The sequence below is a fragment of the Malus domestica genome, chromosome 04, assembly GCF_042453785.1.
Source record: "Malus domestica chromosome 04, GDT2T_hap1".
Classification (NCBI taxonomy): domain Eukaryota; kingdom Viridiplantae; phylum Streptophyta; class Magnoliopsida; order Rosales; family Rosaceae; genus Malus; species Malus domestica.
This window is the reverse complement of record NC_091664.1, coordinates 5,351,737-5,377,348: the sequence shown is the minus strand read 5'-3', so window position 1 is coordinate 5,377,348 and position 25,612 is coordinate 5,351,737. Positions and strand designations below refer to the sequence as shown.

The 25,612-nt window shown below is 37.9% G+C and overlaps 5 protein-coding genes across 6 annotated transcripts; 3 read left to right on the top strand and 2 right to left on the bottom strand.

Moving 5' to 3' along the window:
• The first annotated feature begins 833 nt into the window (after positions 1-833).
• LOC139194902 (peptide methionine sulfoxide reductase A5) lies at positions 834-4,759 on the top strand. The gene is made up of 5 exons (XM_070819935.1): positions 834-1,297; positions 2,918-3,241; positions 3,622-3,734; positions 3,830-3,974; positions 4,275-4,759. Exons 2-5 carry the CDS (start codon positions 2,939-2,941, stop codon positions 4,470-4,472), a joined length of 759 nt encoding a protein of 252 aa, XP_070676036.1. The 5' UTR covers positions 834-1,297; positions 2,918-2,938; the 3' UTR covers positions 4,473-4,759.
• Positions 4,760-6,965: 2,206 nt separating this feature from the next.
• LOC103419188 (peptidyl-prolyl cis-trans isomerase Pin1-like) lies at positions 6,966-9,494 on the top strand. Of its 2 annotated transcripts, none has more exons than NM_001404976.1 (3): positions 6,966-7,132; positions 7,815-8,217; positions 9,129-9,494. In NM_001404976.1, the coding sequence occupies exons 2-3, from the start codon at positions 7,977-7,979 to the stop codon at positions 9,251-9,253; spliced, it is 366 nt and encodes a 121-aa protein (NP_001391905.1). In that variant the 5' UTR covers positions 6,966-7,132; positions 7,815-7,976; the 3' UTR covers positions 9,254-9,494. The 2 variants fall into 2 exon arrangements, with proteins under 2 accessions (NP_001391905.1, NP_001391904.1); NM_001404975.1 differs by having other exon boundaries at positions 6,966-7,140.
• Positions 9,495-12,822: 3,328 nt separating this feature from the next.
• Positions 12,823-13,513, bottom strand: LOC103432764 (uncharacterized). The gene has a single exon (XM_008370969.4). It carries the CDS (start codon positions 13,388-13,390, stop codon positions 12,890-12,892), a length of 501 nt encoding a protein of 166 aa, XP_008369191.1. The 5' UTR covers positions 13,391-13,513; the 3' UTR covers positions 12,823-12,889.
• Positions 13,514-14,000: 487 nt separating this feature from the next.
• Positions 14,001-17,044, top strand: LOC103432800 (pentatricopeptide repeat-containing protein At1g62350-like). The gene is made up of 3 exons (XM_029100927.2): positions 14,001-14,421; positions 15,644-16,030; positions 16,700-17,044. Exons 1-3 carry the CDS (start codon positions 14,101-14,103, stop codon positions 16,724-16,726), a joined length of 735 nt encoding a protein of 244 aa, XP_028956760.2. The 5' UTR covers positions 14,001-14,100; the 3' UTR covers positions 16,727-17,044.
• A 264-nt stretch (positions 17,045-17,308) lies between these two features.
• On the bottom strand, positions 17,309-24,400 carry LOC103408187 (uncharacterized). The gene is made up of 10 exons (XM_008347055.3): positions 24,156-24,400; positions 23,149-23,305; positions 22,862-23,045; positions 22,471-22,541; positions 21,639-21,776; positions 21,454-21,545; positions 20,189-20,460; positions 18,766-18,851; positions 18,474-18,575; positions 17,309-17,687 (listed from the first exon to the last, which is right to left on the bottom strand). The coding sequence occupies exons 1-10, from the start codon at positions 24,269-24,271 to the stop codon at positions 17,526-17,528; spliced, it is 1,380 nt and encodes a 459-aa protein (XP_008345277.3). The 5' UTR covers positions 24,272-24,400; the 3' UTR covers positions 17,309-17,525.
• Between the last annotated feature and the right edge of the window lie 1,212 nt (positions 24,401-25,612).

Below are 25,612 nucleotides of genomic sequence, written 5' to 3'. Positions count from 1 at the left end.
GAAAAAAATATTGGCTCCGCCCTTGAAATTGAAAAGTAGTTGTATACAAGATTAATTGCTACTTCAAGTTAGTAAATTAGGTCTTGCAATATTTTAAAAAAAAAATTATTTAGTAAAGAGTTTAAAAATAAAATTTAGGCTTCACAAGCTAAGATAAACTTATAATATTAATATTTTAAGGTGAAGAGTGAAACTTGAAGAGTTGGTCGAATAGTGAGTTGGAATAACAAATTTTAAAGTTGCATAAAAATGCTAAATGAGTTAGCAAATGACATTATTAATGAAAATTTTTGCAATCGAGATGCTCTAAAACAAATGAGGATCCTATTTGGATCCTCAAATCGTGTTCGTTCATCGTATATTGTGCGGTCAGTTTTTGTTAGGTACTATTCATATTTAATTTTAAATAAAAATATTTAAAATGATTCATGGGCGCACAATGTACAATGAACATACACGATTTGAGGATACTAGAGATAGTCACAAAGAGGATCTGGAGAGGATTCTCATTCCTCTAAAACCTTTAGCTGAGTTTGATATGACTAAGTTTTATAATATATATATATATATATATATATATATATATATATAGATTTAGAAAACGATAGGTTAAGTCTCACAATAGGCTAGCAATAATATGGTTCAAATTTACTTTTTACGAGAATTAAACCTAAGACCTCTCACTTCAGGCCCGAAATGGTGGATAGTCGTAACTTGCCACTAATTGTCCTTTTTATAAAGAAAAAAAAATATCACTAAATTATAATACTAAGTGACGATTAAGTTTTATATTAAATACAAGACTTATCTACTTTTTTTTTTCTTTCTGTTTTATGAATTTCAGTGGTGATCTCTTTTATCTCTCCTTATTATTTACTGAACTCAAAAATAAAAAGCTAAAGTCAGATTTTCCGGCCGATTGACTCAGATTTTCAACCGTTACCATTCCCGTCATTTTATTTACAAAATTTAGTTAACCTTCGACGCCAAACGTTACTAACAATATTTGATGAAGAAGCCCCACAATTTTCCCACTTCCCATCCGCCTCTAATTTTTTTTTTTCCCCCAAAAATCCAGATTTTTTTTATGTGTAATTGCATTCGCTCCCTATCACGGCGCCGGCAGTGCTCTCTTCCTTCCCTTTCTCAGTCTTTCATACCATCCCTTTTCACCCATTAAACACATGTTTTGAGGCTCAATCATCCTTTCCCAGGTTCACCCGCTTCCCTCTCTCGTCCGACAGATCGGTCTTTCACTTTTCAATCGCCGTTGGATTCCTTCCTTGCCGGTTTGCAGGTAAGCCTCGGATTTCTTGAAAATTTAATGATTGCTGAAACTTTTGGGATCGATCAAGCTCGGAATTATTGAATCACGCATCTAAATCTCCTAAAATTGGTGCAATGCAATGCTTAATTTCAATTTGTAATGGGATTTGTTTAGATCTGATGATCATTGGTATGAATTGTGGTGGCACTCATACCGTTAACATAGCAATGCGCCACATTGGATTCATACCCATGAGATCGAGTGATTTCATATGAAATATAAGTGTAATTATACAAATAGTTACATCAACTTGAATTTGGATTTCTGTTGGGAATTAGGGTTGGAACTAATAACCATTTTGAAGTGACGCGTCTGCTAGTTTTGAGTTCATGGTTTTCATTGAAAAGTAAATTTGAATAGGCAAGGTTGGATTATTGTTTTTGTTATAATCTTATTAGTTAGAAATTACAATGGGTTTGGATATGGTTGCATTTTCTATTCTTATGCGTGTTGGGGGTAGGCAATGTCTGATTACGGTTTAAATGATCAATGACACCGGTATAAAAACACGCCTCGGAAAAATTACACTAGAATAAGTCACAAGGTGTTAGATTCGAGGGTTGAAGATGCTTACTCGTCATTTGTTTAGATTGCCTCAATATACGGTGTGCTCATGGATTGAATTGAGGAAGATGCAGCAAGTTCGGCAATTGTCATGCTTGGATGAGTGGACTCAGAATAAAAGAGATGATGCCTAGAAGATCATAAGTATGTTTCGGTTATAGCCTTATAGGACTATGTGTGCTATCAGGAGTTTGCTTCTCCAGGCCAAGTATTTTAGATCAAAGACAGGCCCAGATTGTTACTTGGTCAGGTCGTGTTTGGCACATGCCTGAGCTACAACCTAAGCATGCAATTCTCGTCACACATCTAAATGTCCCATGCATGCTGATATAGGCACAAGCTAAAAAGCTGCTACATTGGAGTGCTGTGCATTGAGCGTTCTGCACACAAGCCTACTTCATAGCCCAAGCTCCTATTCAAGTGCATATTCTAGTTTCACATGACCGAGCTATAATTGGGAATACCATGCATGGGCTACATGTAGAAGATACATGTAGGACATGTTTAAGAACAAGGCCATTGTAAAATGGATGATGTATTAGCAAACTTTTTGGCATATAGTCCAACACTTGTCATGGTGACAACCATCCATAGACAATACGTATTCAATTTCTTTACTTTTAGGTTTTTCAAAGAACTATATGCGGTCATCTTGTCTAGTTTTGATAAAAGATTGGAGGCATCTGGTCAATGTCACGTTGGCATGCAGTCGTCATTTTCTTTTGATTCAGGTCATGTGAGTTTCAAAAGATGGTTGATCAAAAGTCTGGCATAATACCGTATTGTTTTCCAGATACAATCAGCTGAAATGAGAAGAGGATTGTTCTGGGTTGGGCCCTTGAACTTGATCAATTTTAGGAGCTAATTCAGTTATCCAATAAAAACATTGTAACTTGGAAAAATAGGGCATTATTGATATGACATCAATTCGCTATATTATGTTGTAATTCTCTTTATTTGCTTTCGTTTCATAACATCTCGGAAATTTTAACCAAACCGAGGAAGTCTAATGCCCTTTTCTTTCAGACCTTGTCTAAGACAAAGCCAATGGCTTTTCTTCACAGCAGCATTTCCCTTAGCCGTCTATTAACAACATTCGTGCTCCTGACAATTCTTACGGCCGAGAGACGCGTGTCCATCAGGATCCCAGATCGGATCACCGAACCCACAAGAGACCTACCTGACAACCAGTCCCTGAAAACAGCAGTTTTCGCTCTGGGAAGCTTTTGGAGATCTGAAGCTGTCTTTGGGTGCTTGAATGGAGTTGTACAGACGACTGTTGGTTATGCTGGCGGATCCAAAACCAACCCTGAGTACAGAAGCTTGGGTGATCATGCCGAGTCTATCCAGGTCGGTCTTCCATTTGTCTATTGGTTTTAGATTTACATGAATGATTTTTTTTTTCCTTTTTTTTTTTTTTGCTCGATTCAAAGGTGGGTTTAATTAAGCTCAAATTGGAAAAAATTATCTATATGTGGTGTCTTGTTTCTTGTCAAGATTTGGACCAAATAGGATAATTATCGTTATTTGGCTTACTGGCGAAAAATTAGAGAAGGTGAATCCCTACAATTTGCTTTTCTTTTTTAGTATAGGAGTAGGCGAAAGTTTAGTTTGATTACAAATATGCAATTTTTACTAAGTCGGTTTCATATACTTCGTCATCTTTAACTCAAGCTGATTTGTTCTGTTTGAATGATTGTGACTTGTGTAATCCTTTAAATGCTATGTAGGTTGTATATGATCACAGGCGGATTAGCTTCAAGCAACTTTTGGAGGTTTTCTGGTCCAGTCATGATTATAGGCAAGTATTTGGGCAAGGTCCTGATGTGGGTAACCAATACAGGTAAAACTTGGGACAGCAAACAACTCTTTCTTGCATAACATCTACTCATCACTTGCAGTCACTACTCATAGTGAGATTTCATCATATATAAACAGATCTATCATTTTTACGAATGGAACTGAAGAGTCCAGATTGGCCGCTACGAGCAAAGAGAGAGAGCAAACTAAGTCAAAAAGTAGCAGTGTAACTACTCAAATCCTACCTCTGGGATCGTTTTATCCTGCCGAGCCTGAACATCAGGTACAACTCAATATCCTTTTCTTCTTCTCCTCAATCTTTAACAGGACATTTTGGGGTTAGATCTTTGTATTGTAAAACTTTCTTGGTCCTCACTCCCATATTTCTGGAGTTTTAGAGCGTCTTTTGAACTGGAGCTCTTTCGAGCTGTGAAAAAAGAGATAATAGCATAGTAAGCCATAAATTAGAATTTGATATGGTATAAATGAACTCTGTGCTTGACTTGGATAAAACAGGGGTTGCTTAATCGCTTTTATACAAACAACTCAGATTCACCGTGGCTGACTTGATTTTAAAATGCAGAAGTTTGAGCTGAAACGTAGGCCATTTCTTCTCCAGTTAATTGGAAACTTGCGGGAAGAGGAACTCGAGAGGTCAAATTTGGCTGCAAAACTGAATGGATATGCTGCAGAGCTTTGCCCTCCGAAAATCCAGAGACAGATTGATGCAAAAATCAATGAAATTATTAAAAAGGGATGGCCCATTTTGAGAGACCTGTAGCTGGCCGTTGGATTAGAACTTTAGACAAACATGCCCTCCATCGATCTCTGCCCGTTCATGTTCAACCTTAGTTGCTGAGAATCCCAAGCTTTAGAATAGACAATCCAATTGAGTTCATTGATGTAATATGCTTCTGTCAATGTCATTATGTTAGGGTTGGTTATATCTAGTTTTTCAGGCTTGTTGGTCGCCAAGGGCAATGCATTTGAATTTTGAAGGGTAATATGCCAATATTCTTTGATGGCCTTGGGTTGTGAGACAACCAAATAAAAAAGACTTGTGAGATACATACTTATGTTATTCATTGTTCTAAAAATTCCCGCCTAGCACCGCCTAGGCCCCGCCTAGGCGCTAGGCCCCAACCCACCGCCCCGATTAATGCCTAAGCCCTAGCCCACAGCCTAGCCCGCCTAGGCACCCACCTAGCCTGCCTAGGCACCCGCCTAGACCTGCCTAGGTCGCAACTCACTTGGACAGAAAATACGTAACTTTCATTTTGCATTTCGTTTTTTTTCCAATAAATTGTAAGAGATTTGTTGCATACTTGAATGAACAAACATTATATCCTTATTTCATATGTTTTCATTATGTTCCAATACTTCATGATATATATGCATTATATTTTGTAGTTTATGATAAAATTATATATATTTCAAGTAGAAGCAGACACTTATTTACCTGAAATATGATAGATTTACTTAAATCCGCCTAGTCCGCCTAGGCGCCTGCCTAGGCCCCACCTAGCCGCCTAGTCCGCCTAGGCGCTCGCCTAGGCCCCAGGCCCCAGCCCGCCGCCTGACTAGCACCTAGCGACTTTTAAAACCTTGATGTTATTAGGTTTTTCACATTGTCCACACATTTTGGCAGAATTAAGAGCATCTCCAATGCAAATATTCAAATCCCAGACCTTTATATTTGGGTCCAAAAAATAATGGTGGGAGAATTTGGAGTTTTAAATTTCGAGTCTTTGCGTGAGAGACCACCTCTTTGAGTGAGGAGCTTTCTCATTGGTGTGTGAGTGCTCCCAATTTCGTCAACTCCTTCAGTTCCCGGCCCTAGTAGTTGGCCAGGGTTGGTGGCATCCATTTTTCTTCTCTTTTGCCTTTTTTCTCTCCTCTGTACACTTGGTTTTCTCCATGTTTTCCGACCCCGTAAGCCTTTCATCGGCCTCAATTGGAAAGCCTCAATGCCAACTTCATTTTTCTTCTCCTCCCTCCACTTTTTCCACCTCCATGACTCTAATCCATCCATTTTCCAACTATTCCGTTCACTTCCGTCCTCCATCGTTCTCACAAATCTTTGGATTTGCAACCATGTCTTCCACCCGCGTTTCACTGCTTTCTAGGAAGGTGTGTAGAGCTACGGTTTGGGTGTACACACCACCACCTTCCAAATGTACCGTTTTCGGCTTTGTTGCTAGGGGAAAGTATTTTCCCACTGGCTTCTTTTCTTTGGTGGTTATTCAATTTTTATGGTGTTTGGAGGAAGATGGAGTCTTCTTCTTTTTTGATTATGGGCCTGTGTTTGGTGAGATCTCCAGCGTGGGGTGCTGGTTTGTGGGCGGCATTAGGTGCTTCGGCAGCGGCAGAGGAAGCTAGTTTTTAAGGTGGTTTAATTTTTTTTTTTTGGGCTCTTTGCTTGGGTTGGACTCTCGTGTTGTGCTGCCTTGAGGGTTTATTTTTTGTTTTGTGCTTTGAAATGTATTTGGGCCTCCATTTATGTACTTTTACTAATGAAATTTACCTTCCAACAAAAAAAAAACCCAAATTTAAGTTTTGAGAATTTAGGTAAGTGTGTATAGGTGTTAGTTGGACTCAAAGCTCTAATCTTATTTCTTTGGTTGAATAACATTTTTCCTTGTTGGCATAGGCTTCACCTTGAACTAAATCTCATATTGAAACTTAAACTTAGTCTCACTTCGGCTCAAAACCTAAATACGAGTCTCATATGCTTAATGATGTTGTGTATTATATTTAAACTTAAATATAAGATCCGAGTATTTGCATTGAAGATGCTCTCTAACTTGATGATTGTTTATACTGATCTGAGTCTTTCCAAAATGTGCCACTTTTATTTTTAAATTATGTATACTACTCCCACGGGAACAAATTTATGAATTTGCCAAAACCTAAAACAAAAGTAATAGAGCGGGGTCGGATTTGGATCTTATTCAATCATCACTTCCTATCTGTTCATCGTATATCATACTTTCATAAATTATTTTAAATTTTTTATTTAAAATTCAATACAAATAATACTTAAAAAAAATTAACAACGTACAATGAACACATAAAATATGAGGATCGAAGAAAAAATCCGAAGAGAATCCGGAAAAAAATCTAATCCGAGCGGAGTCGGCTAAAAAGTCTCCACGAGCCCCGTAGATGGAGAAGTAAAAGAATTATACATACATACATACATACATACATATATATTATATTATATTTATTTATTTATATATTGAGTTGCCCTCGCGCAGTTGCTCTCCCACACACCCACCCACCGATTCCATCTCTCCTTCTTCCGTCGCCGCCCTCTCTGTCTCTCAGTTTCTCACCTCGCATCTTTATCTCTTCTTCATCTGCCATCCCCTTCCCCACAGCCCGATCCCCCGCTCTCAGGCTTTTCACTACATCCGCCGTTGGATTGCTTCGTTGCAGGTCTGTCGGTAAGCTTTGGATTTCATGATGATTTTTTTCTTCTACTTTCTGTGACTGCTGAAATCTTTTAACAACTATGAACGTTTCCGGTGTTTCTGGGTTTATAGATTAATAGCTTTAATTTTTGCGGATAATTGTTGTTACTTTTGTGATTGTTTATTGTTAACTTTGGATTATGCATGTAAATATCGAAAATTTACTGAATTTCTTGTTTCAACATGTATTTTTTTTATTGCTAGTATGATAGCAAGCAACAATGAAACTCGTATTTGAATTTTGAATGGTGGGCAAGGACTGATTGCAACAATGTTTTTTGTTCTGTGTATCCTTTAATTTTAGGGTTCATGTCCATGAGGTAATGTAGGTTTAAAGGGGAAGGATAGGGATGAATTCAAACATTGGTTTTTCGGTTTGCTGATATCTTTCGATTTAGAATTTTATGGGTGAAGTGCCTTTGCGCACTAGAAAGAATCAAAACTTTATTTGAGCTCTGGTATCGATAACTATTAACAACTGATTTGAATAGCTGCGGGGAAAATTGACATTGTTAAACGCGGGACCTGTCAAACCCGTCAAACGTTGTTCGAGCTCTGCTTTCAATGTTGTTTCATACCAGTGAGAAAATATAATTTTACTTGAAATGGAAGAAGCTAATAATTCTCGGTGAAATGTCCTTGTGCAGACTACAGGCAAGCAAACATTATCAAAACTCTGTGTTTGAGCTGCAAAGATAGATTCGTCCGGGCATAAGCGTAAGAAAGCAGCTCCTTTGATCTGTGCATCAGATCACACGGACAAGGACAAAGAAAAAAGGCAGGCTGCTCGAAAGACCAAAAGGACAAAAATGTCCTCGTCAGTGGGGAATCAGGTGAGGGCGTCCCATATACTCATCAAGCATCAGGGGTCGAGAAGAAAGGCATCGTGGAAGGATCCTGAAGGGCAGATCATCAGGAACACCACCCGAGACTCTGCCGTCTCTCAACTCAAGGCTCTCCGCGATGACATCCTTTCTGGAAAGGCCAAGTTTGATGATCTTGCCGCTCGCTACTCTGATTGCAGCTCTGCCAAACGTGGTGGCGATCTCGGTTAGCACTTAACTTCACAAAGTTCATATTTAGGGTTTTATGTCCGCATTTGTGTTTTGACCTTAGAAACTACCCCAGATAAGGGAATCAACATATGGAAATTCCAAAACAGAAAAATTGTAGCGTTTGGTATCTGAAATATGAGCTGCTTTTGTTTATTCGATTTTCTTATTTGGAAAGAAGCGTAATTTGATTTGCCAAAGTAGTTACAATTGTTATTTAACAAGCATAATTTGATTGGCCACAAATAATTGCAATAAAAAGCTTTAGCTATCCAACAACTTATCTAGGTCCGAACAGCTTTCTAGCTTAAAATTGATCCGATACCCCGAAGAAACAAAGCCCTAAGTAACCGTCCAAAAACTTGTGTTACCCCATGAAACTTCCATGTCTCCACTTTAAAGTCATCACAAGTCCAAGTACTCTTTCCAACTGGAACACCCAAAAAAATTCCCATCCCTCCGTGTTCCATTGAATTTTTTCCTCCCCCAAAAGCCTTCTGCCTTCGCACCGATTTGTGCAAGCTTGTTAGAATTACCCAACATTTTAGTATATGTTTTTGTTAAATTATTTATTGTTTTAACTTCAACTTCAGCAAATAAATGTCATTCACTTAATTAGAAATCGATTAAAAGTGAAATATTTTTTTTCAAGTAACATATAAATGTGGGTTTGTACTAGTGATATTTCCTCTCTCTCCTAGGTGACTTGCTTAGAATGGAAGGAGATTAATTTCCAAAAATGTCTATATTTGCATGAGAAGTTTGACTTTGATTCCTCAAATAAGCCTTGTTTTGATGAGTTTTTGTTAGTGAATATAACTTGACAATAACGCCTCATCATGAATAAGATTCCGTTAATAATTACATGGTACGGGCATTGTTGAAATGTATGTCAAATTGTGGTTGCAGGGCCCTTTGGTCGGAACCAGATGCAGAAGCCTTTTGAAGAAGCAACATTTGCTCTCAAGGTTGGTGAGATGAGTGACATTGTGGATACGGATAGTGGTGTCCATATCATCAAGAGAACTGGATGAGCACCGAAAGTGAAACTTGTTGATCTTTGGGTGAATCCAAGTATCTTTTGAAACACAATTTGTTCCTTGATATTATTAATGCCTATGGCTGGCACTCTTATTGTATGAAGTGATGTTGTCTCGTTGGCGTGTGAGTACCTAAAGACGGATTTAAGCACCGTTTCTGATACGGTTTATTCTGAGAATGTTATGGTTGTGCTTTGGATTTTCTGTTTAAGGTTTTATTTGCCTCTTCCTCTCACTTTCTGTGTTTTCGGAATTTCGATGTTATGCTTATGGACGAGTTGATAAGTTTGCCGTGATGTTATTGTTAGGTGTTATATGCACTCCTGAGTCCTGTCCTGCACCTGCACATGAATGCGGAAGTGCAAGATAGGAAAACAAATGATGCCCCTTTTATTAATACAAGTACTTCAACCTTTAGGTGGCTAAGGGAAGTGATTAGCAAGTTGGATTGTTTTGGTGATTAGGGTCAATCTGCTCAACCCAATGCGTTTTGGGTTAAAACCCTCCCCTTTCCATAAGTTTAAAATAGAAATATCGCTTGTATTGAAATAAAAAATTAAGGCTTATTATATTAGCACCCCACAAATTGTTGAATAAACCCCACATACTTAATATACCCCACATTTACTTTTTCAATTAAAAATTATCTTAATACACCTCACTTCCTTCCCCATAACACCCTCACACCCCACATTCTTAATATACACCTTATATTTTCTACACACCCCCACATTTCTCAAATCGTATAACACTCATTTTTTATTTTGCCGAATGATTTCAAACTATCTGAACGTTAGTTTGCCGAATGATTTCAAATTGAATGATTTCAAAAAATGTTTAGGTTCATTTGAACATTTTTCAATAACAATAATAATGATTTCAAAGCTTTCGAAACACCGATTTCGTGTTCCATTCGTCAAAAATTATTTTTCTCAATCAACATGTTTGTAGTTTCATTGCTTAGGGTTTTATTCAACAATGGAGAATGGGAGGGGTTTTGATAGTTGAAATAGATAAATAATATGTTAAAAGTGATTTGGGATGTATTTATAAATTTTTTATTATTTTTTAAACCTAATAAGGTCAAAATTGTCATTACATAGTAGAGTAAATTAGTCATTAATATTAAATTTTAATGTGGGGTACATTCAACATTTTATGGGGTGCTAATATAAAAAACCAAAATTAATCGAATAATTTCGTAAGTGAATAATGCTCTTTTTAATTTTTAAGCTTAAAAACGTCTAGGTTGGACTAAATGCTAGTTTGTGTGAGGTTTGGTGGTTAGGGCAGAGTGATTGTCACTTTACACTTATAACACGTTTCCTAATTCGTAACTGAGAGGAATTGAATTGAGGAAGAGTTGGATTGATAAGGAATTAGAATCGAATTTTTATGGAGGTTGTTTACTAAACTATTTAGAATCGGAGTAGGAATGATGATGATTCCATTAAAGTTGTTTACCAAATATGTCTGAATTGGAATTAAAACTAGTATAATTACTAAACTGTCTATGCTCTAAATAAAGGAAAAACTAAAATTGTTCAGATGAGACAACTCGGGATGCATATTATGACACGTGATATACGATGCATTCGGGATGCACATAAAAATTTCTCTATTGGAATTTGGGGGCAAATGGAAACCAAGGTAGATATAGTATATGGAATATGGATGATGCATAAATAAGAAGGGTGCAAAGCGATAAAGTCTCCCTCCCTCCCCCTAAATTGGATATTTTTCATGGAATGATCTTTTATAACTTCAACTGGGAATGGGAAATCCAAGAGCTCAAACTAATTACAAATTTGCATAAAGTGGTAGCTAGACAGGAGTACTGCATCTGCAAACACACAAGTAATCACTGCCAGTGCGCGAAACAAGAATATATACCGGAAGAACTCTTAAGTGCGTAGTTAATGGATCGTGAGGAGGAGGCTAATGTGAAGAAGGAAGGAGTTACCGGTACAAGCTTCATCGGTTTGGTCTTCTCTTGGTCTCTTCGGGATGTTCTCAACAGTGAAGGGTTACATGAAATCGTTCATTCCTGCACTTATCGAAGAAACACATGCTGATTTACTTTCAATCATGTCTCTGTCCCGGGCGCCTGCTTGTGAGATTTCGACTGTTGAAACGACTTAGGACCACAAGCCACCCAAAGACTTTTTTTATGAAATTACATTTAGGAAAATGAGAGAAGCTGAAACTAGTTACGTAGGATAATATGAGCCGGAGGCAGGAGATATCATTGCCTTGACCGATGCTAGACCAAATTGCGTTGATGATTTGAACAGGCCTAGAAATTTTTATCTGATTGCTTATGTTGTCGGGTCAAAAGATGACATTCGAAGGGGAGCCTTATCCTGTCATCAAAACCAATCGGCGGAGAAGGATACAAGCAAATGAAGGGCAAGACGGAAACAATGTTTGCTGTCTATTTGATGAACATGGCAACAGATGTTCGTGTATGGAAAGCCCTTGAATTCAGATGACGCAAACAGAAATCTAATTAAGAATGTGTTGCAACTGCAACCCAATCTTCTATCATTCCTTCGACACACGTGCATTAAACCTTCTTATGCATCTTACAGGGTGGGGAGTTCTTGTACAATTTGCTTCTCTAAAGGAAAATGCTTCCATTCCCTTTCGACTAAATGGCCAGAAATGTGCTCTGATCTAAATGATTCCCAAAAAGCTGCGGTTCTAAACTCCATCAGTTTGTAGCCGTATTAATATTCTGACCAAGTGTTTTCCTCCTTGAGTGGATGGACACATTGGTTCGATCAGTCTATACGTAACGTAATGGATCGTCAGGAGGAGACTAGCAAGTTGAACAATTATGAAGTTACAGCAGGTCGAGGATTAATGAATGTCGTCTTCTCTTGGTCACTTGAGGATGTTCTCAATCCACATCTTCACCAAAATCAGGTTAATTTGTACTGTGTGTCCACCTGTTGAGGAACTCGGATGCTCTTTCAACTGTGACGAGTTACAAGTCTTTCATTCCTCCACCCGTTGAGGAACTCGGATGCACTTTCACCTTATCCGGAAACTATGGTAGGAACATATGTGCCACAGGTCGGAGATCGCATTGCCTTGACTGATACTAAACCAAAATGCGTTGATCGTTTCAACAGCCCCAGAAATTCGTATCTTGTTGCTAATGTTCATCGGAGTAGAGGCAATAATCTCTCAATACTCTCGTCAAAGCTTATCGATAGAGTTGGATACATGCAAATTACGGTCTATCTTGTGAACATGACAGCAACTGTTCGCGTGTGGAAGTCGTCTTCATGCTATAACTTACTAATCCAGTTTGTCTTTGTTTCTTACAGGGTAGGAATTCTTGTTCCATTTACTTTGACAACGAAAAATGCTACCTGTCTGGTACATTTCCGGCCGAGTGTTTTGCGCTTTGTGTGGGTGAAATCATCGGTTAGAATAACGATACATGAGCACTTTCGAGCTACACAGAAGGAACGAAACCGCTCGAGATATTGATGGTTGAAGAAGGTGCTCGGATTATACACAAATCATGCTAATAATTGCTCAAGAAACGAGAATTAGAAAGAATAATACTCATCATCGACAATTCCATTGCATTCCATTATTTCAGTTTTACAAAGTACCCTATCCAGACAAACTCAGGAAGATCGAAGTCGCAACCCCGAGTGAGTAGACGCCAATCACGGCCCCAACTAAGTCTTTACCGGACCGAGTCGCAGCCCCGATCCCAGCAATCCCGGCGACGCCGATCGGAACTCGAAACATCACGGCCTTCCCAGCATTCTCGACGACAGCGCCGGCGAAGAGCTCCACTGCCCACTGCTTGAACTGGGCCGGCCCAAGAGTTTGGGCGTGGGCGGGACGAGTGACGGCCTTGAGGGCGGAGTCGACAAGGGAGCGAGTCGGGGGAGATGGGACCCAGTTGAGGATGAGAGGGTGCGGGTGGAGGGTGTGGAGGGTTTTGTGGAGGTGATCGGAGGCTGTGGGGAGCTGGTAGGGGAAGACGCCGTCGAAAGCGTGCTCGGTTAGGGAGAGGCAGTGAGTGAAGGCCGAGTCGCAGGCCGAGTCGAAGGCGGGCGAGTTGGATAGCGAGGATTTGACTCGCTTTGAGGCCGAGATTCCCATCCTCTTTCACTCTCTTGTGTTTTGCGCGACTGTCTGTGCCTTTGAGTTTCACACCTTTGATCCAACAAAACTTTGGATCGAATTTTTCGGAAAAGAAAGAGTTTTTTTTTTTCAAGTATATGATAAAAATTATTCTTTAACTTTAACCCAATCAAAATAATGCTTTTTAATGTTAACCTAATTGAAGTAATGATTTATCATTGAAAATATGTGATCATTGATTCATCAAAACGTGTTCTTTTCATCAACTCTATTAAAATTTCTGTCTAAATAGAAAAATTGTAGCAATGATCCTAAACTTTAAACTAATTGAAGAAATGATCCCTTAACTCGCTTAATTTTAAACTAATTAGTGTAATAGTCCCTCAACTTTAACTTAATTAGAACAATAGTCTCTCAAATTTAATCTAATTAAAGTAATGACCTCTCAACTTTAATTTAATTGTGGTAATAATTCTTCCAACATGACCATTTTTTTTTTTACGAAATTCTGATAGAATTGACAAAAAATATCGTAGTTATACGTTTTGATTAGTTAAACACCAATAATCATGAAATCTCAGTTGAAGTAACATTGTTCTAATTAGCTTAAAATTGATAAATCATTTCTACATTTTTTTCTCTTTTATTTAATCTTCCAAAACCTGGGTGGCAAAAGAAAAACAAAGCTTCCAAAACCCTCACTCCACAATCCACATCCAACAGCATTCATGAAATCTGCTGTGATGGGTTCATTGGGTTGTTTGAAATTCCACGTTCCTCAACTGGGTTTGAAACAAGATACTTCTTCTTCCCGAAAATTCACCACCGTCTGTGGCGGCCTGAGAGGGGGACCGAGAAAGCCTCTATGGAAGTCAAGGGTGCTCTCCACCGAGGCCATTCAGGCAGTTCAGTCTCTGAAGCTTGCCAAATCAACCCCATCGAAACTCGAGGAGGTTTTTGATGCAAGACTCTCCAGGCTCTTGAAAGCTGACTTATTGGACGCCTTGGCCGAGTTGCACAGACAAAATGAAGTCCAATTGGCACTCAAGGTTTCTCATCTCTCTCTCTCTCTCTCTCTCTCTCTCTCTCTCTCTCTCTCTCTTCTTTTCTTTTCTTCTCTTGCATTACATTTACAAAATTTCGAGATGAACATGGTAGGCCTAATTTTTCTTCAATATGGGGTTCGTAATAGTGGTGGACGTGAACAAATTTAGACTCTTTTGGGACTGTTTATTTAGAAAGCACTTATGCTCATAAGCACTTACTCTGGAAGTTATACAATTTGAAACACCTTGATCATTTTATTAAGAATCCAAAGTGTTTATTGAAGAAGCATCTAAAGCATCTGGCAGGTGTTTCTTCAGAAGCTGCGTTTATCCAGTAGCACTTTCAGCTTTTTCTTCCATAAGCTCTTTTTGGTTGTTGGAACACTTCCAGAAGCAATTCCAAACTGCCCCTGTATATAATAGCGTGATGCGTGAGAGTAGGTTCGATATTCTTTCTGCATTTGGATCTGGGAACTAAGTAATAAAGTTCTCTCTGCGGAAATGAAATGAAATTTGAGGAAATTAGGACCACAAATGGATTTGTTCACACTGATAAGTGTATTTTCAGTCTATGATTTCAATGAATTTTGTTCTTCTAATCAGATAGTAAGTAATGAAACACTTATTTTTGTGAGTATATTTTGTTAATACAAGTCTAATTATAAGGATATGAATTATGTATAGTTTTGTTATCTAAGGATGCATCTTTACAAGGAATTATGTCTACGATATTCTAAATGTAAGAGAGCTTCTCAATTGAGAAATACTTCACAAGTCCTTATTCGACAAATTTATTTGGGGTGAAATAAAGGAGAAAATTGGTAGACCTCAAGTGTTTCCGAGAGACAGTTTCCGATTTTCTTAGAAATAGCAGCCAAGTAGTCTTTTTCAAATATGAAATAGAAACAAGTCCTTAGCTGTCAACTCTACCTTCTCATTCAACCAAGTAGGGAACTTTATTTATTTTGAAAGGGCATGTTGTTATCGGTTCATAGTTTGTACCTTTGCAATTAACCATCTGAATTTCTGGTGGTTCCTTGTTCTTTTGGTAATGGCTAGTTTGTCAGTTTCTGAACTTCGGACTCCAATTTGGAAGCTGTTTAACTAAGTTGTGACCTAGTTTGTTCATAATGTTCTTGTTCATAATGTTTAACTAAGTTGATAATATTTGAGCATTTTGTATTTTTCAATTATCTATGTTATCTCAACTGGATTCAGGTTTTAGGTCTTCAAATTTGTGCGGGAGGAAGTATGGTATAAGCCAGATCTTTCCTTATACTGTAGCATGATCCTACTGCTGGGGAAGAACAAACTGATTGAAATGGCGGAAGAGCTTTTTTCTGGATTGAAGGAAGAAGGCTTAGAACCTGACACAAGGGCATTCACTGAGATGATTGGAGCTTATATACAAGTGGGCATGACGGAAAAGGCAATGAAGACCTATGAATTGATGAAGGCATCAGGCTGTGCCCCAGATAAATTAACGTTTACAATATTGATTAGAAACCTTGAGAAGGCTGGAGAGGAAGATTGGGCGGCTTCTGTCAAGCAAGATTGTGCTGAATATGTAGACTCTCCTGAGAAATTTTTTGAAGAAGTTGAACGGAAACATGTAAGTGTTCAAACTTTAGGTTCTCACCTTCACTATCATTTCATCAGCACCTTATTGAGTAATCTCTTAGGGTATCGCCTAAGGTCTGCATGCCTTGTTGAACATAAAATGGCAAATAAGGATTTATACAGTATTATATGCGATGATATCTTTGCTTTCCTCCTCTTTCATGGAATGCTCATCAACCCTCTCTATCGAGTAAACCTAGGCTCTCCGTGTAATATTCAATGCATGAATACCCTGGATCTGTATGAATTCCTAGAAATTCATTTCTGTTCTTAGGATCATGAGAGACTAACTCTGCAGTCTTCCCTCCATGGTCATACAGCCCTGCACCCAATAACCTGTACAACTCGGAAATTCGGGATGACATTTGTATCAATGGAGAATTTCTTTGTACATGATCCACCACCCCATACTCTCTCATAATCCAAATACTACGTCTGTTTTGATCATAGCGTTTCACAGCAATAGACTTTCCAGCAGCTGGAATGGCCATGTACTTGGTCGGCAACTCACAAGCTAAATCTTCGGGCAGCTCATTCTCCTTAATTTTCTCACCACTCACATCAAATGACAAAATCACATCAATTTGGATCATAATTTTATCGGGAAGGTATTTTTAGTTTTGACCTATTAAGAATCTGACTGCTCCTTTGATCATGGCAGGGGAGGAGATCACTCAATCTTGTTTAACAATTTTCACTCAGGGGACTGCAAATGTAGGGTTGGTTAACAGCGGTATAACCAGTTACCGAAAGCTGCCGGATACATCTGAGGAACAAAAGCAAATGGCTCAACATCGCTGTTTCTGTCTCTGTTCTACATGCGGGTGTTCGGTAATCCTTCTCTGGATTTGGGGCACTGTCCATACTTCTGATTAGGGATCTTGTTTAAAGAAAAGTGGAACTAGTACGGCTTGTGGCACATATCCTAGTAGTAAAGTTTGTGTTTACATATCTTGTTCACCATATATGGTTGTACAGCAATGTCAGATTTCCAATCTTTCCCTTCTCCCTCTCTGTTCGGTCTCCTTTGTATCGAGAAGAAAAATTACACCAAAACTTTGAAGCCATTTACGCTGGCTGGTTGGTTGAGAATTGGTCAGTTTTCGGATACAAGTTAGTCGAATTCCAGTTCATAACCTGGAGTTTCGGAGCCTGGATTCAGTTATTTCTACCCAAACTCTTTGAAGCCTGAGTTTTTAACAATTGTAGTTGAATTAGGCCACGAATTTCCTCACCTTCGTCTAAGAAATAAATAAGAAGTAAATAGAAATACATCAATTTTCTTTTTCCTCAATTGATCAAAAGGTGTATCGACAAAGATATGCTTGAAAATACAAATATTACAGACACCGGATACGTATACGAGCATGGTCCTCCACCATAAGAGAACAATTGTACAAAACGAACTAAAGCAGAAAAGGAATTTAGAAAGAAAAGGAGACAAAACTCGAAAGCTGCCGATACAAAGTGAATATTACAAGTTGGTTTTAGCTGGCTAAATGGCTAGGGGAGCTGTTGAACATACTATGCCACACGAACGCTCTTGAAAGCACGATCTCTAGGTCTTGATGAGTCCAGTTATCTGTCGGAAGGTGTTGAAGAAACATAACCAACTCTTGGAACTCCAGCTTCACAAGCTTATCTGACCACTGCATATCAAACAACAGTGGTCTGTAACTCATTGACCTCTACTTCATTTATGATATAATAAAAACTGAAAGCAATTTCGGTTGACATGCAATAAACGAAAGGCATTAAGTTTTCATATGGAATCTACATAGCCAAAGAATACAGATATGGCCCTTTGGATTCTCTGCAGTCAAATTGACTCGACCACATGGTGTGTGCAGAAACACCCTCGAGAAATGGCAAATATGGACAAGGAAAAATTTAGCAGAAACGCCAATACTACCTTCGCCTCCGCCTTCCAGTCATGACCAAAAAGATCATGCATGGCCTTACGCTTCTGCCCCATATGCAACCATTCCCAAATTCTAAACTACGACAGAAACTAAAAAGGAAAAAAAGAGCACAAAATGGCACTTAAATGAATAGAAAGAATGAAACCATTACTTCTGTCAATGGGAAGCGGTAGACGGTATAATTTTTCAGTTTTGAACATGTTGTATATCTCATAAATGCTAATCAGATCAGAATTTTCTTTAAAACCTCATTAAAGGAATAAAAAGTATCATAAGCAACGGGATTTCTTCCATAACCAAAGCTGGTAATATACTAGCCTCCCTTACCACGCTAGCACTTAGCCAAAAGGCCGAAAATCAAAATGCTAGCCTTAGACCTCTCCATTATTAACCTAATGCAAAGAAACCACACTGCTAATTGACAACAAATCGATAGATGCATTTCTTTTTCACAGTGAATACATCCGGACAAGTAACCAAGGAAACTATCCTTGCAAAGGCAAGAAGTCTTACCGTTAAAAGAAAACTGGCAAATATATACACAAGAAAATCTGGCAATGAATCTCCTTCAGCAAGATAGGTATCCCACAGGCGGGTGACGAGATCAAAAGGAATCTAAGCAAAAAAAAAAATAATAATAATAATTAAATCACCATTAGCTTTGCAATAAATGATAAAAGCACGAAATTTCTGTTACTCTCGTAACCTCAAGATTAGTTAGAGTGACTTTGCCCGTCATATGTGAATATCTTTAAAATAGGGAAAACTACAGAAAGGCATGGAGAAGAGATCTTTAGAATCATACCTCCCGTATTAAAAGACAGTTGAACCAGCGGAAAGCAAATTGAAGAAATTCTAGCCCTTGCTCCTCCATGTGTGTAGATACCGGTTCTAGCACAATAGAATGAATACTTAGTCTAGTAGTATACACATGAAAGATGATAGCAGAACTTTTATATGTTTGTTGCATCACACAGCATGAGGTACTATTTTTGGAATGCATTATACTAAAGCCCGTCATACAAGCAAAAGTTGTTCTTGCCTTCAAGAAAACAAACCCTAGAAATACACTATCAAGAATTCACATTCACCAATAAAAGAATTTTCCTTGGTACAATACAATATAAAGTCGTGCACCATCATTTTATTGCATCACATGAAAAATTGGACAAACAGAAAGTGCAAAGAAAATCACCTCCATAGCTCTATAGCATATATTAAGTTATTAACACACCCCAACTTTAGCCTAATGTTTGCCTAAACTCTCAATGGTGCATAATGTGTAAGAAGGATTTGAAAGTGTGCCCTGTGACTTCACATCTTTGGTTAAAACTGTCTAGAGAAATGAAAGTAAGCTGGGTTATTCCAAGGGACTTTTTTCCCTTCTTTTTGAGAAGGATAAGTAGCAGGTAGGGGAAAGAAGCCCAGAGTTATATGGGGTTCCATGCTCTTGACTGTGTTTTGGGTTGTTTGGAGGAGAGGAACAGAAAGAGTTTGAAGCGTATGGTGGCATTTGGGCTCTGAGACGTTATGGGACCAATTCAGTTTAAGTCCTTTCTTTGGGCAACTGTTTCTATTAAATTAAGGGATTATCTTCAAGATAATTGCTCATATTGGCAAGCAGCAGTGTATAATATGTTTGTGTTTTGGTAGGGTCTATTTTAGAAATAAATTGTTCTATTTCTTTTTGTTGGTTCCTGTCCTGTATTGTTTAATGGGCAATAAAATATAAGCTTATATTTTAGTATAATTTGGGTAAGTTTTAAACAAGTACTAAATGTCCCTTCATTAATTCCTGCATGATTAGAACGCCCCATCTTCAGGCAGCCAAAGTCTCCATAAGTGAAGCAACGCCTGTCATACTAATCTCAGATCATTCTGCCTTCCACACACATCCTATTTATTCTCTTTGACAACATACGCAACATACACCCCAGAAACACCCAAAAACCTCTTATAAAGTACCCTACAGGAAATGGAGCATGTTGCTTTGGCTCCCTCATTCACCGCTTGTAGTTACCCATAAGTCCTAATATGCATAACAAAAAGAAAAGAAAATTTCATTTTGAAAACCATGATAGAGGAAATGTTTCAATTCTTCAAAAAATTGACAGAAATAATAAAACTAACCAAATGTAGCTTGTAAATTCATTATAAAAAAAAGTATTGGGTCATGCAGGAAAAGAGGTGCAAGAAGGAGAAACTAGATACTGAAAGATGGGAGTTACCATCAATCCGCCTGACCAATTCCTTTAGCTTAAACACGAGCCTCTGGATTCCCGGCTGAGCAAATGTGTAATGATCTTGCATACCATCGAGTAACTTTGATAGGCACCAATAGCAATCAGCCTCAACGTAAGATATTTTATCGGGAGATAGATCGGAGATTGACCAATTATCCACACTCCCTTCTAAGTATTCTGACAAGAAAACCACTAGAAAGGGAGTAGCCAGATCATTTATTCCCTGTACATATCCACTTGCAGGATGTCTAATGGCCCTGAAAGAAATTAGGAAAAGTAAGTTGAAAACATGTCACTAGTAGTGATCATAATAGCAAAAAAAATTCAAGAAACAAATAACTCAAAATGATCATAATAACCATGCTCCATACCCGACTTAATTTTTAAAATCTAAATTACAGAAACCCAAAAACTGCTCACCCAATTCGTAATGCTAGCAGAATAAGTAAACACATAATCTTTTTCACTTCGATAAGTAAACGTTGTATCACATACTATCTGCGCACGCTCCACATTTACAAAAAGATGCTCCATGGAAAGCCAATGGAATAGACCTAGACCTTAAAACATCCTGATTATAAGACTCACTAATAGTTGAGTGACAGTTTGGATATGAGAATTAGCCCCTGTATTCCCATCCCTCTAAATAGACAGTCAATCCTACCCAAAAATATAGCGCAGTTGAACAAGAACATAAGAACCTAAACAAGTAGCTATCAAACTTGAAAGCACCATCCGCGAACCACACAATTTGAAACTAATACTTTAGGAAATCCTTTAAGGCAAGTCAGAAATATCCAACTACGTCTCTTTATTAATAAGAAACCTCTAAAGTATAGACATGGACATGGGCTGGTTTTTAAACCCTACTCAAGATGGAAGACAACAATGCAGAGCCAAAATGATAAATGTTTCATACTGTAACTGCAGCGTAATTATCCGCATGTTTAATGAACCAAAGTCCTTTGCATGAACCCTAAACTAAGACAATTGGTCTGAACTTTCTAGATAAACCATATATCTGGGATCAGTATTTTACGCTTGTTGTTAGGCATAAGCGGTCCAATAGATACAAGTTATTGCAAAGGTTGAAGATAAAAATATAAAAAAGAAAGGTCAAACATATTTGGGTTCATGAGCTGCTGAACGTAGGTTGAAGAAGATATTCCATAAGCCATCATTTCTCCTTTTCTCACATGAACACATAAGATGTTAATAAAACCCAAAAAGGATTAGGAATAGTATTTAACCATGTGTAAAGGATCCGCTCCAAGGATTTCTGGACTTGTTCTTGCTGAAAAAAGGATACATCTGGCACTGTTCTTGGGCAATCAACAGCAATCTAAGATAACAATAAGTTATTGTTAAATTCACCAAAAAATGTATTAGAAATTTAGAACTAAGCAGATGGGCATTTTGGTATATATCAAAGCACCTGGCGAAGCATGTTTATCTCATCATCTGAGCGCTCAGAATCCGGAATGTCATAGTACTGGGAGACACAATCAAGATACTCGAGGCGCTTCCTTTTCAGAACTCCCCCCCTTCTATCTGAATTAGGTGGTGCATATCCCTGTTGTCAGTTCATGTTTAATTTCATTCAAGTAACAACATAAAGGTATCCCTGGTTATTACAAGGGGATATAAAAAATGAACTCCCTTTCTAAGACATAATGTTATCTTAAACAAATTCTTTAAAACTTCCATTCCAATTATAAAAAACAAAGCAACAAAAAATTCACAAACAAGAAAAAGTCGATGATATGAAGTGAAAAATAACCACAAAAGGATCAAAAATGCATAAAACATCAATTTCAAAGCATGGGTAGAACAATGGCCACCCACAGGGTGCAATTGACAACCATGACCCAGCTGCAGATATGGTTGTAATGAAAAAAACTGTACAATTACAAAAGCCAATACAGTGGACCTTAAGGAGAACCTTGCATCCTCAATGTCCATAATGCTTCCTATCACAATGTTAGCACAGAGTATACTATATGCAAGCCACACAAAGTATCCGGTCGTGACATTTACACATTACATGCTACTACCAAGAGGATTGCTGCCAAAAGGAATCTATCCAGCAGTAGATCCTTTAAATTCAACATCAACTATGCCCGCACAAAGTGAATACTTTTCATGCATAATGCTCTATGGGCAATATTTCAATATTTTCAGCATCCGTACAAGCTAATGCCCAATCAACGAATTATTAGCATCCAAAAAATTTCAAATTCTTAAAAGGATCCAAACCTCGAGCTTACCAAAAGAAGCCTCCATATGTCTGGTCGCATATATGGTGGTATGCCACTCCAAGACAACTCACGCAACTTCTCTACACAAACAATTAAAAACTAATTTTTAAAAGAAAAAGGAAAGAGGAATTAAAATAATACAGAGCTCAGTCAGCTCAGCACGAACCAAAATTTGTGGAGTGATAGATATATCATAGAGAAAATAATGGAAAATTCAGATTTCAAGTGATAAGGTTGTCCTTTAATCATGATGATACGCTTATACAAAAAACGTAAAGAACCAGAATCGAGAGCATATTCTAACAGGTCCAAGGGCCACCCTGCTGCTATAATATTAATATTATCACCATATATGCAGGAGAAAATAACAGGGGAAAGAGTGATGAGAAAGTCATTATACCTAGTATGACTGTTGTCCCTGAGAGAACCTTTGTGAACTTTGCAACTCTAGCAGAATCAGTACATCTAGCACCCGTGGTGGATTTCTGAGCTTCTTTGGAAGTATTCTCAGTATCGGAAGTGGATGAATTTAGGCTATTTGAATTTTCATTATTGTTTGGCTTGATCGATCTCTGCACTTCTTCCTATTTTAGAAGTAAAATCCTAGCTTTTACCTTCTGAGTTAATCATTTAGTGCAAACACTATGATATCGAAATTTATTACACAAAAGATATATCAAAATATACCTCCAGTTCGTTGGCCATACGATCGCTTGTTTCAGATTCATTGTATGAGAAGCTCCCTTCATAATTTGGAGAGGGGTCTTGGATGTTTGACTGATCTAGCGGGTCTGATCTCCGACTCAGTAACACTTTACCAGGAATGCTACGCCCTTTGAGCAACCTAGATATCGAAAATAGAATCAGAACATAAATAAAATAAGATATTTAGGTAACTTTAAGACAAAACACAATCGGACATTTACCAAATGTAACTAATATCTAACTATGATGCTGATGGAAAGTAAAAGTCAGTACTAGTGCAGAACTGAATCGTTCTTCCGAACTTCAATATAACAAACCAAATTATCCTACACATGACCATTCTACCATAAATCAGTAAATCTGAGACACAGATGCTTCTTAGTCATTGAAACAAATCCAGCAAAAAACTGAATCTCCTATAACCAATTTTCAGCCACATGACATCAATTTACGGTTTTATCTATACAATAGGCGGACGGAAAACAAAGCACAATAAGCGGGATTAAAACTGCGAATCGCCCATTAACTCTAAATTCGAATAGTCTGATTGCATCTGTTGTCCCCATTTTCTCACCAACCAAACAGAAATGTGCATTAATGGATTCTTCAATCAAAGCACAAAGATCTCACAAATCACTAAACTCTTTCCGCTGATTTACATAACAAAAGGAAACCACCAAAACCCACATTCGTTCCTCGGCCAAATTGTAGAAATTGGGAGAAAAAAATCTATAATTTACGTACTGGACCAATTCCATCATGGGTTTCCCAAATGCAAGGAATCGAAATCATTTGTGGATGTGAAATGGACAGTCGAATTAAGAATTCCCAATGGTTAATTGTAGTAAAAGAACAAGCCTTTTCCAAATGGGTTTTCAAATCTGAGGAAAATCATTACCAAAATTCACAAATAATGAGAAAACAAACTGTAAATTTAAAACGAAAAAAAAGAAGAAGAAAGAGTTATTGTTGGGAAGAGGGAGAGGTACCCTCGAACATTTCGGAGCGTTTGGTTGAATGTTGAATCGAGGGATGAGATAGAACCTTCATCCTTGGAGTGATTTTCTTCTTCTCTGTTGTTGTTTTGGTTGCAGTTGTTCTTCATGGTTGACTAGATCTTCTGTGCTCACTGATCCTTTGCTCTGGACCTTATTTCCAGTTACAACATTAGTTTGTTCGGCTTTATTTCATATTTGCCCCTAAATTTTAGAGTTTTTCTACTTTGGTCTTCCACATTTTTTTTTTCTCCCAGGTTAGTTCTTAAGACCAACTCCAACCTTTGGAGTAAGTTTTAACCCCTTCTATTCCCCCCTTCCATTCCAACCCTTGTGTTAAAATGGGGTTAAGTGTTAGAACCAAAAAAAAAATCTCAAATTCCGGCCAAGATTTAGCCCAAAATTAGTGGTGGAGCCCATTTTTGAGAGTGGAACAAGGGAAGTGAACTAGACTCGCCCAGACCAAACGTGCACACGGCCCGCACGCGCTTGCCCGCCTCAGCTTCCCTGGCCCACCCACGTGGGGCTGTCGCCCTGTGACACGAGCCCTACGACTCTTTTTGCTTATCTAACAGCCAGAATTCAAATGGACCTTGGATATCGAACGGTCCCATTTAATTTATTTAATTTTTAGTTTTATATTTATATATTCATTGAATCCAATGGCTGAGATTGAATATAATCAAATCTAATGGTAAAAAAAAGATCTAATGGTCCAAATTTAAATCTAACGGCTAAAATAAAAAATATATACATATTTAACTCAAAATTCACCCAAAAACTCTATAAATACATGTTCAAATATCCACACAAAAGTCACTTTTCTCCTACAATTCTTCCAATTTTTCTTTCTACCATCTTCCAAAACTATTTCTTCCAATTTCCAAATTTTTCAAGATGGCAAAAGATCATATTAGAGGTTGTAATTGGTCCTTTGAGGAAGATGTTGCTTTATGCTTTACATGAGTTGCTATTATGCCATTGGCACGAATCAAAATAGAAAGGTTTTGTGGGCTAAAATCGTTGAAAAGTTCAATGAAAATTCCAACTCCGGCTGAAGGGAAGTTGGTGGTGTTTACAATCAGTGGAAGGTTATCAACAAAGCGTGCACTGTATGGAAATGAAGCTTGAAGAAAGTCGTGGTTGACATGACTAGTGGAAGGAGCGCCGTATAAGTGGTGAGTTTCTTTGTTGATATTTTATTTGTCATGTACATAATCTTATTTTGCAACTAATTGTATTTGTGTATTTCTTGCATAGGGTGACAAAGCAATGGCAATTTACAAGACAAGAACTACGCAAAAAAATCAAGTTTTTAAGTTGCATCATGCTTGGGACGTCCTCAAGGATTGTCGGAGGTGGGGAACCGATGTGGACCAACAATGGGGAAAATCATTTGCTAGTGAAGCCACAAAGACAAATGATGTCAATGAATGTGTCGATTCGTTGAC